At 45.9% G+C, this 13,354-nt stretch overlaps 1 protein-coding gene across 1 annotated transcript in view; it reads right to left on the minus strand.

Moving 5' to 3' along the window:
• Positions 1 to 6,305: 6,305 nt before the first annotated feature.
• The window catches only part of LOC147105847 (carboxypeptidase A1-like), an 81,754-nt gene continuing 74,705 nt past the window's right edge, over positions 6,306 to 13,354 (minus strand). The window contains exons 9-10 of the mRNA XM_086010661.1: positions 11,813 to 11,897; positions 6,306 to 8,513 (exon numbers count right to left, since the gene is read on the minus strand). Coding sequence (XP_085866787.1) covers positions 8,326 to 8,513; positions 11,813 to 11,897 — 273 coding nt within the window. The 3' untranslated portion in view covers positions 6,306 to 8,325. The remainder of the gene's footprint in view (positions 8,514 to 11,812; positions 11,898 to 13,354) is intronic.

The raw sequence follows: 13,354 nt of genomic DNA on the forward strand, positions 1-13,354 counted from the left end.
CACACTCTCCAGTGCCTCTATATCCTTTTTATGATATGGAGGCCAGAACTGTGCACAGTACTCCAAGTGTGGTCTACCCAAGGCTCTGTACAAGTTTAACGTAACTTCTCTGCTTTTCAATTCTATCCCTCTAGAAATTATTCCCAGTGCTTGGTTTGCTTTTTTTATGGCCTTATTAACCTGAGTCGCGGCTTTTAGTGATCTTTGTATCTGTATCCCCAGATCCCTCTGTTCCTCCATCCTCACCTCTGAGTCAAAAGTTTTTTTTTATTCGTTCATGGGATCGAAAGGCCAGCATTTATTGCCCATCCCTAATTGCCCTTGAGAAGGTGGTGGTGAGCCGCTTTCTTGAACCGCTGCAGCCCGTGTGGTGAAGGTACTCCCACAGTGCTGTTAGGGAGGGAGTTCCAGGATTTTGACCCAGCGACGATGAAGGATCGGCGATATACTTCCAAGTCAGGATGGTGTGTGACTGGGAGGGGAACTTGGAGGTAGTGGTGTTCCCATGCGCCTGCTGCCCTTGTCCTTCTAGGTGGAAGAGGTCGCGGGTTTGGGAGGTGCTGCCGAAGAAGCCTTGGCGAGTTGCTGCAGTGCATCTTGTAGATGGTACACACTGCAGCCACGGTGCGCCGGTGGTGGAGGGAGTGAATGTTTAAGGTGGTGGATGGGGTGCCAATCAAGCGGGTAGCTTTGTCCTGGATGGTGTCGAGCTTCTTGAATATTATTGGAGCTGCACTCATCCAGGCAAGTGGAGAGTGTTCCGTCACACTCCTCACTTGTGCCTTGTAGATGGTGGAAAGGCTTTGGGGAGTCAGGAGGTGAGACACTCATCGCAGAATACCCAGCCTCTGACCTGTTCTTGTGGTGAGTTCAAGTCCCACTCCAGAGACTTGAGCACAAAAGTCTAGGCTGACACTCCAGTGCAGTGCTGAGGGAGTGCTGCACTGTCGAAGCTGCTGTCTTTCAGATGAGACGTTAAACCAAGGCCCCATCTGCTCTCTCAGGTGGACGTAAAAGATCCTAAGGCACTATTTTGAAGAAGAGCAGGGGAGTTATCCCCGGTGTCCTAGCCAATATTTATCCCTCAATCAACATCACTAAAAACAGATAACCTGGTCATTACCACATTGCTGTTTGTGGGAGCTTGCTGTGTGCAAATTGGCTGCTGCGTTTCCTCCATTACAACAGCAATTACACTTTAAAAAAAAGTACTTAATTGGCTGTAAAGCACTTTGGGACATCCAGTGGTTGTGAAAGGCACTACGTAAATGCAAGTCTTTCTTTTTTTCCCTTTTGTTCTTTTCCTGCTCCATTTTCACTGGCTCTGTACTTGCTTAAAAAGCTGCTCATCTCTATCGTCTTCCAGTTCTAATGAAAGGCCATAGACCTGAAACATTAACTTTTGCTTCTGTTTTGAGTATCCCTGATTATAATCGCTCAACCATTGGTGGCCGTGCCTTCTGTTGCCTAGGCCCTAAGCTCTGGAATTCCCTGCCTAAACCTCTCCGCCTCGCTACCACTCTTTCCTCCTTTAAGACGCTCCTTAAAACCTACCTCTTTGACCAAGCTTTTAGTCACTTGCCCTATTTTATCCTAATGTGGATCAGTGTCAAAAACATTTTTTGTCTTAAAATACTCCTGTGAAGCACCTTGGGACGTTTTACTATGTTAAAGGCACTATATAAATACAAGTTGTTGTTGCTGTTGTTGTTCACAGAAGCTGCCTGACCTGCTGAGTGTTTCCAGCATTTTCTGTTTTTATTTCAGTTCTCCCACTGTCCTGGCCAACATCTTAACCAACTCCATTGCTGTTTCTGAAACCTTGCTATGAGCAAAATAGCTGCTGCATTGGCCCACGCAGCAACTGTGACTGCTCTACATAGTAATTTTATCCATACTTGATGATCCAGAAGAGTAACAAAAGCTGATGAACAGCTTCAAACGCTAGCCAGTCAAAGCCAGCCCTGACATGTGGAAACAAGTAGTTATACAGGATTCGTACCATAATCAGTAGGGACATCACAGAATCGTACAGCACAGACTGTGCCGGCTCTTTGAAATAGCTATCCAATTAGTCCCACTCCCCTGCTCGTTCCCCACAGCCCTACACATTTCTCCTTTATATATGATGTACAAATACACATTTTTTTTTTACTTGTATTGTAGGGAAGACAAAACGTGAAACAAAAGGCAAACACTGCGGATGCTGGAAATCTGAAATATAAACAGAAAATGCTTGAAATACTCAGCAGGTGAGGCAGCATCTGTGATAGATACGTACATGAAAAATTGAAAAGGAAAGCCAAATATTGAAATCACAAAATTGGTGGTGAGTTTCTTGGGGAGACTGGGAGCCTGTTCCCTTGGAAAATTTTGAATTTGTACATTTAAATTGATGCATTCTGGTTAATGTTCAGCACTTTTTTCACATGACAATTAATAGATTTTTAATCTAAAAAAAAATAAGGGTCCTATCTCACTGCTATCTTGCTACGATGTCAAGCTGGATGAATTCCCGTGATCCGTAGAAAATATGTGGCACTGACCTGATGAGTACTTGCCTGGATAGCACCCTAGGTGATGTTTCATAGCTCGCCCATGGCTGCTTGAAAGGACCCAGTGCCATAAAATGTTGAGTGCGGTCATTGCCTTCATAGCCACAGACAGAGCAGCGTGGGCAGATGAACATGGTTGCATTGGAACATAGGAAGATAGGAACAGGATGAGGCCATTCAGTCCTTCAAGCCTGTTCCGCCATTCAATTAGATCATGGCTGATCTGTATTTTAACTCCATCTACCCGTCTTGGTTCCGTAACCCTTAATTACCCTTGAGTAACAAAAATCTATCAATCTCAGTTTTGCAATTTTCAACTGACTCCTCATCATCAACTTTTTGGGGGAGAGAGTTCCAGATTTCCACTACCCTTTGTGTGAAGAAGTGCTTCCTGACATCACCCCTAATTTTAAGGTTAAGCCCCCTTGTTCTGGACTCCCCCCACCAGAGGAAATAGTTTCTCTCTATCCACCCGATCAACTCCTTTAATCAGGTCTTCATGTAGTAAGTGGGACAATTCCCCTGTTGCCTCTGATAAAATACTCTCGTATAACGTAGAGCTCCTAGCTGAGATCTTCATCGGACATGTGCTGCCATTATATTCTTCGGGTGAGGGTAATATCTGGGGCGGTGCATGCTATTTAAATGGCATACAAAGGTGAGTCCATTGGGGAAACTATAGCAGCACCAGAGATGCTCTCCATGTAGATGGGGGGGTGAGTAAAATTTCCTGGTAGTCTCACAGTCCCACAGGCAGTTAGAAGTAAATCCAGCACTAACTAGGCTCAAAGCAACAAAAAAAAACAATCAATCCCAACTGCAGCAATCGCTACTCAAACTTTCAACCCTCTCCAGGGTCAAAAGTTCCTCACCTCCATACCAGATGATCCTGGCAACAGCTGCACCTTATATTTCTCATTCTAACGTACCCTTAGTGCATTGCGAGCTTAAATCCAGGAGATTTGGGGCTGCAGCACCTTTGACCTTTATTTAAATTAGGGGGACATGGAGACTTGATGGATGGACCATGGAAGAGCCAAATCTTGTTTAGAAATTCGGGCGGATCGATTTTGGGATTGGAAAACTGGCGGAAAAAACAGCTTCCACCTCAATTTGCTAGCCAAATAAAAAAAAACATTTGCCCGGATTTAATGCTGCATAACTGGTGAAAACGGCAAGTAAATTCAGGGCCGCTGTCTTCGCCAACACGCCCAGTTCAAGCTAGTACTCTCTTCCTCTCCCCTCCCAGAGTTCACGCTGACACACTTTGCCCCCCAGTTCATGATGGTGCCATATTTAAATGAGTTGACTTTTCCTCCCCATTCTCATCCAGCCAATGCCGACATTCCCCTTCCCTTTCCCCAAAACACCCTCCCAACTTTGCCCCACTTCCTCCCCCAAGCCACATTCCCAACTCCTCCCCCCACTTCACCCAGCTTCTGCCCCTTTCCCTCTCTATTTCATGACCATCCATTTCCCCGTACCCTCCATTGCCATCCATTTTCTCCTTCATTGCCATTCTGCTCCATTTCCGTGTGGGTTCCGCTGGTCTACCCCTCCCCCCCCACCCCCCAAAGTTATGGTGGAAACCCTGCGGAACTTTGGGGCCTGTGCTTCATGTTAATGTTGAGCTCCCTGCAGTAGGGTTGGGGGCAGCCTTCTGTTGGACTGCGCGCCCACCTCCGGGCTGGTCTTTCTTACCCCATCTTAGGCTGCTTCCCATTTCCTCCATAAGAGTTTCCCCCTCAAATCCTTTCATGGGGTGAAACTCTCATCTGTGGGTGAATGTCCTACCTATGAAACTCCCTCAGGGTGATTCTCCCCCTCAGGGTGAAACTCCCAGGGGTCGAAACTCATTGTCATAATTGCAGGCATCAGAAACAGAATAACAGAGTATGTTATTAAAGATTAGTTGTGTCTTTCCATATTAGTCCTCCCAAAGTACATCACTTCGGGAGGACTAATATGGAAAGACATTAGCCCAGAAATTCGGGTCTCCACGGGTGAGTACGCGCTGGGTACTCACGCGTAGGCCCAATGGAAGTGCCGGTTTCGTGCATGCACTGCGCATGCGCGGGAAACCGGAACTTCCGTTCCCTTAAAGGAAAGGGTCCAGAGGTCGAACGCGTGCGCCGGAGAGGTAGCGTGTGCGCCTGGAACTTACGTTTTTTTTGCAGCTTCCTCCGGGAAGGTAAGTCTCCAGCAGTTACACTTTTAAAAAGCAGGCGCAAGGCCTGCTTTTAACAAGGTAAGTGGTGAATTAATTAAAATGAAAACATTTTTTCCACAGGTTTATTATTTTTAAATACTTTAAAGAAAGGTAAGTTTATTTTTAGCCCCGTTAGAAAATGTAATTAATTTTTTCAAAAATTTAAATTATTGTTTAAAATAGTTATTTTATGTAATTTATAGTTATTTTAAAAATGTGATGTTTTTAAAAAAAAATTATTTGAAGTTTTAGTGATGTTTTGGGGCTTATAGTATTTATAGTTTTGGCAGCTCTTCCTGTCAATTTTATGAATGGGCATTTCCCTGCTACCATTGGCTCTCCATGGCCCACGTGATCCCAGGGGATGCATCGAACTAACTGCGCCCCTGGGCTACGCAAGCACTGTGCGCCGGCAGTTGAAGGAGGCCCAGGATCGGAATCCCACGCGGGCCCACAGCTCAACGGCCGGCACGCTAGGTAAGTGCAGGTCGGGGGCTTGCACCCACGGGAAGCCTCCGACCCGAATTTCTGGGCCAATCTATATATATAAAAGGATAGTGGTGTCTGTCCGTCTGTCTGTCTGTCTGTTCGCTATACACTCAAAAGTTATAGAGCGTACCTACACATATGTTATATCAAAAGAAAGCTGATGATCAGGGGAGTGTCATAGGTGTATTTACTTTTTGGTCAGACAAAAATTGTTCAGACAGTATACAAAAAACGTTCAAAAATCCACTCATTAGCGTTGAGTGACGTGATGGTTGACCAATCCTACAGTTCAGTGACCTGATGGTTGACCAATCGGTGCGTCATGGGCGGGACCTAATCCTGCAGCCTCCCGAAACGTTGCCGCCATTTTTTCCCCTGCTTTTCCCTGCTGCGGCGGCCCGCCGGAGCGGGAGGTGAGTTGGGGTCACTCGGGCCGGGCCTGACAACCGCTCGGCCCGAGACACAGAGCGGGGGAGCGGCAGCGGCCAGCCGTCAACCGCGCAGCCCGAGACACAGAGCGGGGGAGCGGCAGTGGCCAGCCGTCAACCGCGCGGCCCTCTAAACTGCCCTGGCAACGCCGGGCCCCCCCCAGCTAGTATACTATAAATGACCCGATTTTGAAAAGTGTAGATTACGAAGGAGACCTTGGTGTCCATATACACAAATCCTTAAAGGTGACAGGGCAAGTTGATAAGGTGGTTAAAAAAGCATATGGGTTACTTGGGTTTATAAAATTTTTTTTACTTAGAGAGTTGTCGGGATCTGGAACGTTCTACTTGAAAAGGTGGTGAAAACTGATCCCTTAAATAATGTTAAAAGGGATTTGTACCTGAGGATGAGAAACTCACAGGGTTATGGACAAAAAGCAGGGGGTGTGGGGCTAAGCACAACTGCTCTTTTGAAGAGCTAGCACAGGGGTGACGGGCCGAATGGCCTCCTTCTGTGCTGTAAGTTTCTATAAACTGGTAAAGCTCGCAATAGCCTGCCAAAAAAAATGGACTGTCCAAAAACCAGACAGGCACCAATTCTAGGTCATATCCTCATTCAAGAACAACTGGTAATAGCTTTTAATAAAAATTATGATGAATACATATTTGACAGATACAGCATATTAAGTATCAAGCACAGTAAATCAGATTGCAGTACATTCTTAAATTGCGTTTGGGGTGAGCCCTTAAACCCATGAGATTGGGATTAAACCCTTAAATTGAGATGGGGTAATTCGCTGAGTGATGAGTTTGGGGTCAAGAATTAAACAATGAGATTGGGATCAACGTATAAACCCTCAGGTTGGGGTAAGCACTTAAATGATGAGTTTGCGGTAAATCCTTAATTTGATATAAGGGTAAAGTCCACGAGATTAAAGATTGGTATTCATCCCTTCAACTGAGATTGTTAACCTGATATCAGGATAAACCTTTAAACTGACATTGAAGTAAACTCTGAAACAACAAGTTTGGGGGTAAAAACCTTAACTGAGATTGAGGTAGACCCTTAAATGATGAGTTTGAAGTAAAGCCATCAACGGATTGTGGGGTAAATGCTTAAACCCTGTGTTAGGGCTAAACCCTTAAACTCTGAGATCATGGCCCGGAATTTGTGGTGGGTAATAACAGCGAACGAACAGCATTCCCTGTTATTACCCCTTTGAAACTGACCGCAACTTCAGGATTTAGCGCATGTGTATCCTAACGCGGATTTCCTGAAGTTGCGGTCAGTTTCAAAGGGGTAATAACAGCTATGGCCGCCCCCCTCCCCCCGCCACAGCCAGCAATCAGTGTAATCTGGATTCTTTCAGGAGTGAAATTAGGAAACACGTCTAACACAAAGGGTGGTAGAAGTTTGGAACTCCCTTCTGCAAATGGCAATTGATGCTAGATCAATTGTTAATTTTAAATCTGAGATTGATAGATTTTTGTTAACCAAAGGTATTAAGGGATATGGGCCAAAGGCGGGTATATGGAGTTAGGTCGCAGATCAGCCATGATCTTACTGAATGGCGGAGCAGGCTCGAGGGGCTAAATGGCCTCCTCCTGTTCCTATGTTCCTATGCTTAGACAGCTTGTTGATGTCACAGCAGCTCATGTTAGGGATTCCCCATTAACTTACTCTGATCTCAACTAAACATCGGAAAAGCCAAACTTCTCGCCACAGAGATCGCGAGATCTTTGTGGGAAGCTTACTTCGGGGCCAGCGGCGAACGTCTTTGCTCGGAGATTGGAGTAACCCCTGACCCCGAGATTGGAGTAACCCCTGACCCCAAGATTGGAGTAACCCCTGACCCTGAGATTGGAGTAACCCCTGACCCCGAGATTGGAGTAACCCCTCACCCCAAGATTGGAGTAACCCCTGACCCCGAGATTGGAGTAACCCCTGACCCCGAGATTGGAGTAACCCCTGACCCTGAGATTGGAGTGACCCCTGACCCTGAGATTGGAGTGACCCCTGACCCTGAGATTGGAGTAACCCCTCACCCTGAGATTGGAGTAACCCCTGACCCCGAGATTGGAGTAACCCCGACCCTGAGATTGGAGTAACCCCTGACCCTGAGATTGGAGTAACCCCTGACCCCGAGATTGGAGCAACCCCTGACCCCGAGATTGGAGCAACCCCTGACCCCGAGATTGGAGCAACCCCTGACCCCGAGATTGGAGCAACCCCTGACCCCGAGATTGGAGCAACCCCTGACCCCGAGATTGGAGTAACCCCTGACCCCGAGATTGGAGCAACCCATTAACTCTGAGCCGAGAGAAAACTCTTATATGTTGAGACTGAGGTCAACCCTTGAACCCTGTGCCTCAAGTACCCCATTAAACCTAGATCAGGGTACATCTTAAATCCTTAAATTGGGCTTTGCCCTTAAAAGCTGAAATTAAGGTAAATCCTCAAAAGCAGAGTTGCCAGAAGTGAGTTTTAACCTTCTTTGTGCTATACGTTGTGTTACGGAACATGGTGTTAATGACATTCTAGATATAGACATACAGAAGAAAGCGTGTACAATAACAGCGCAGTTACACAGCTGTTCAGCACTAAACACCCTCTTTGTAAATCAGCCGTGCAGCAGCTACCATATCAAGGTAAGTGATCGCAAGCATGCTCCATTATTTTCTTTATGGCCAACCAGGTCTCCTCAGCCGTGGGAATGATCTGACTCCGTGGAAGCATGAAGCCATATTGACCTAGATCACGCAACTCAAAGGCATACGAGTACTTAATGCCTTGGTTGTAGCTCCAGTCGATGCTGTTCCCACTGTTCTCATCTGAAGATGGGAAAAAAGGTTGTACATGTGGTAACCCTGCAGAGTCTAAACATCCAAGCAGGCAACACTTGCATAAAAATGTTGAAATATTCAATTAACTGCTCAAATCTTTCTGTGACATGCATTTTTATTGATTACAAGCAGGTATCCCATAGCATTGCTCATGTGGATCATATGCTGTTTTATAAGGTAAGCGGCATTATACCATAAGGTAACGTTGACATGTTAGAGCTGTGTTCAAGCTGGCCTGGCCCATTAAGAATGATTGCTACAAGTAAGCACAGCCTGAGGTCAGTCAGAGCTTAATTGATGTTTGGGGAGTTTACAGACTGAAAGATGTTTGTAAACTTCCTGCCACTCGTTGGAGAAAAAAAAACACACCCTTGAAACGAGTGTTTTCCTTTCCCCATTTTATATTCCACAGGGTGGCGGATGCTCTCAAAACCGGGGCAAATTTTCCAAGTCCCATGATGGGTGTGATATTGTACGGACGATTGTCCATGTTTAGTGCTGCTCTGAGATTGGTCCTTTCCACAAATGGGTTCCAGAAAATTAGCCAAAAGTAAAAATAAAAAATCAACTTTCTGTTTTTTAAAGGGACTGGCATGGAACAACTCGTGGAGAATTAATGGGAGAGGAGATACTCGGAAAGAGAGTATTTTACTTTGGATCAGATCTGCAGAGTGAGGCTAAAGAGGAAGATGTAATGCATTAGCACAGCAGTGAGGTAAGGGAATAACTCTCTAAATGAAATGTAGTTGATGCGGGGAAGTGGAGAAAGAGAACTATGGGAGAAAGGCGAGGAGCGGACTTTATTTATCCTTTAACTGGTGCCCATATTCAGGGCAGAAAATTGTGGGGCTGGTGGTGCATGTGCATGCAGTATCCCGCCAGCAGAGGGCATGCGTGTGCAAGGAGGCATTCAGGCCCCTACCTGGTGAGTATTTACTGCAGGTGTTGCTTGGGGGTCAGGGGTGACGTTAGGCCCATTGCAACCCGTCTAATTGCATGGGGGCTCGAGCTGGTCAGTGATAGGACACCAACGCAGTGGTAATAGCCGATCCCTGATCATTTTGTCAACTATTTTCATATTACCTATCACGCTCACGCCTCTTCACGACCATACCTGAGCGGATTTGACATCGCGTCAAGTCGGTAATATTTAGTATCCCCACAATACAAATGCCGCCCCTGTTTAGGGTGGGGAAACTAGGTGGAAGTGACTGGCTGAAAGGGCCGAAGAGGAGACAAGAAAATGCAAATCGTGCTAGCTTCATAACTGAGAGAATAACTGATGATTCAGCACAGATATAGGCTCAGTTTCAGCCACCGACTTGCTGTTATACGACACCTTTAACGTAGGAAAACGTCCCAAGGTGCTTCGCATACGTGTAACCCAAAAAAATGGATGTTGAGCCAAAGAAGGAGATGTTAGGACGGATGAGCAAAAGCCTGTTCATCGAAGTGGATTTTAAGGAAGGTCTTAAAGGACCAGAGGTGGAGGGGATTAGAGAGGGAATCCCACAGCATGAGGCGTCTGTGTTGGGGCAAAGAGTGGAGGGAATGCACAAAAGGCCCGAAGTGGAGAGCTCAGTGCAGAGTTCGGGCAGGGGGAGGGTTGTCAGGCTGGAGGAAGGATACAGCGATAGGGAGGGGTAAGGCCACGGAGATACTTAAACATGAGGTTGAGAATTTTAAATTTGAAGTGCAGGGGCACCGCGGGCCAATGTAGGTCAGCGAGGGCAGGATTAGAAATACTTCACGCGTTCACAACAGAGAATGTTAAGTCAATAACATTTTTTGAGATAGGGTTTAGTAAAGGAGTATGGACATATGAAAAAGATGGACAGACAAAGACCTGCTAGTCCATCATCCCATTCTAAGCATCATGGCCCTCGATGCTCCCCACCCACCAACATGCTGCTGTTTGTGGGATTTTGCTGTGTGCAAATTGGCTGCCGCGTTTCCCACATTACAACAGTGACTGCACTTCAAAAGTACGTCATTGGCCGTGAAGCGCTTTGGGATGTCCTAAGGTCGTGAAAGGCGCTATATAAATGCAAGTTCTTTCTTTCCTTTTACCACAGTGAAAACGGGAGATCTCGTATCAAAGAGCTGGTAGAATGGAGTGCACCGTCTCTGATAATGCAGTTTATGTCACACCATTTTCAATAATACTTGTAAAGCTTTGCTTTCATTGGATGCCGATATGTTGCAGGTTATCTATGATGTGCTGAAAGATGTAGCAGTTGAGGAGTGACCTGTCCGTCAGGAAGGAACAGGCAACACTCGTTCTCTGGCTCCATTGAGTTGTGACTCCTGGGTAATTCGGAACTTCCTCAATTTGTATTTATCCAAATTGTACGAAAGTAGCTCTCTCCAAAGCTGGACTAATAAACTTTCTGCCATGGGTTGGCAGGACTGGGATGACAGGACTGTCGTATGAGGTGAGATTGGGTCGACTAGGCCTGTATTCACTAGAGTTTAGAAGAATGAGAAGGGATCTCATTGAAATGTATAAAATTCTGACAGGGCTAGACAGACTGGATGCAGGGAGGATGTTTCCCCTGGCTGGGGGGTCTAGAACGAGGCGTCACAATCTCAGGATATGGGGTAGGACATTTAGGACTGAGATGAGGAGAAATTTCTTCACTCAGTGGGTGGTGAGCCTGTGGAATGCTCTACCACAGAAGGCTGTGGAGGTCAAGTCACTGAATATATTTAAGGAGATAGATAGATTTCTAGACACAAAAGGCATCAAGGGGTATGGGGAGAGAACTGGTATTGAGATGGAGGATCAGCCATGATCATATTGAATGGCGGAGCAGGCTCGAAGGGCCGAATGGCCTACTCCTGCTCCTATTTTTCTATGTTTCTATTTAATACTGACTAACGGTCTCATTAGCCACTTGGGAAGTGTTAAAGAGTTCTAAATTATATCTGCGGCTCGATTGCCTGAATTCTCACTAACCAAAGCATTGCACCAAATCACCCGTTTGAAAACCGTGTCTGCCCAACGTCTTGTTGGTGTGTCACAAACAACGAGAAAAGAGGAAAAAAAAAACAAGAGCTCCACATTCTCATCCCTTCCCACCTGTTCTCCCCATTTCAAAACGTGGTTAAATGCCGCTCCCCCATTATAGGCCTGGATCAAGTCCCCTTGTATCTTGTACCTTTTCTCTTATGCTGGTTGTGTCGGTGTTACCCACACACAAAGCTGCATCAACATTGCAGCAGAACTTTCCAAATGTTTGTCTGATTAAAATGCGACCCACCACGGTTTGCAGTACGTCACTTACTGATAGTTTGTATGATGCTTCCGTATGAATACCGAGTGCCATACAGGGAGGTCAGAGCTTCGATGGCCTCACTGGCTAGAGTATCCTGTATCAGGGAGAGGTCACAGAAATCATCAGGACTCAGTAAAGTAGACATTTGTTTTCAGAATGAACTTAGGGTTCAGAACAACATCTACCCGAGTTGGTTAATTATCATCTATTTGTCAGCCGTGGCTCAGTCGGTAGCACCCTCGCCTCTGAGTCAGAAGGTTGTGGGGTCAATTCCCACTCCAGAGACTTGAGCACAAAAATCTAGGCTGACGCTCCAGTGCAGTGCTGAGGGGGTGTTGCACTGTTGGAGGTGCTGCCTTTCGGATGAGACGTTACACCGAGGCCCTGTCTGCTCTCTCAGGTGGACGTAAAAGATCCCACGGGAGCAGGTGAGTTCTCCCCGGTGTCCTGGCTAATATATAACCCACAACCAACACCGCTAAAAACAGATTATCTGGTCATTATCACATTGCTGTTTGTGGGAGCTTGCTGTGCACAAATTGGTTGCTGCGTTTCCTACATTACAACCGTGGCCACACTTCAAAAAGTACTTCATTGGTTGTGAAGCGCTTTGGGATGTCATGGAAGACTCAAAATAAATGCAAGTCTTTCTTTTTAATGTTCAGTTTCACAGCCCTCCCCCAACCACCCCACACCCCCCAACAAAGCCAGAAAATGAATTATGAAAGATCCGAGATTAAAATAGAATGGAATGAGAAAAGTTGTGTAACCACTTCCTCCCTATGGCATCTACAATCTGCTCCACTATGGGTGCTGCTAATCCCTTTAATCTGCTGAGGAAAAATTCTGCAAAGTTTTTCTCTGCTTTAACAATGGGCCTTAGCCTCAGGTGTGTTTGTCTGACTGCATCAAAGGAGCAGTTCCACTTCCCTTACCGACTACCTTCATGGCCTCTTTACATAGGATCATAGGAACAGGAGGAGGCCATTTAGCCCCTCGAGCCTGTTCCGCCATTCAATTAGATCATGGCTGATCTGTACCTTAAATTGATCTATCCTATATATCCTATATCTATATATATAAAATGGTTGGTCCGTCTGTCTTTCTGTCTGTCTGTTTGTCTTTCTGTCTGTCTGTTTATCTTTCTGTCTGTTTGTCTTTCTGCCTGTCCGGCTATACAATCATAAGTTATAGAGCGTACCTACACATATGTTATATCAAAAGAAAGCTTATCATTGGGGGACTCTAATAGGCATATTTACTTTTTGGTCAGACAAAAATTGTTCGGACAGTATACAAAAAAGTTTTAAAAAACGGCAACATTCCGCTCATTAGCGTTGAGCGACGTGATGGTTGACCAATCGTACAAGGGATTAACCTGATGGTTGACCAATCGGTGTGTCACGGGGGGCATTTCATTGCGTGTGTGGGCGGGCCTAATCCTTCTGAGCTGAGGTGAGTGGCCACCATCTTGATTCCGAACGACTTATTTTTCCCACTTTCTGTATGTTTATTTTTCCCACTTTCTGTGTGTGTGGAGGGGAAATTGTT

Source organism: Somniosus microcephalus, chromosome 17, assembly GCF_052327205.1.
Source record: "Somniosus microcephalus isolate GS21.2 chromosome 17, FLI_Smic_1.0, whole genome shotgun sequence".
NCBI lineage: Eukaryota > Metazoa > Chordata > Chondrichthyes > Squaliformes > Somniosidae > Somniosus > Somniosus microcephalus.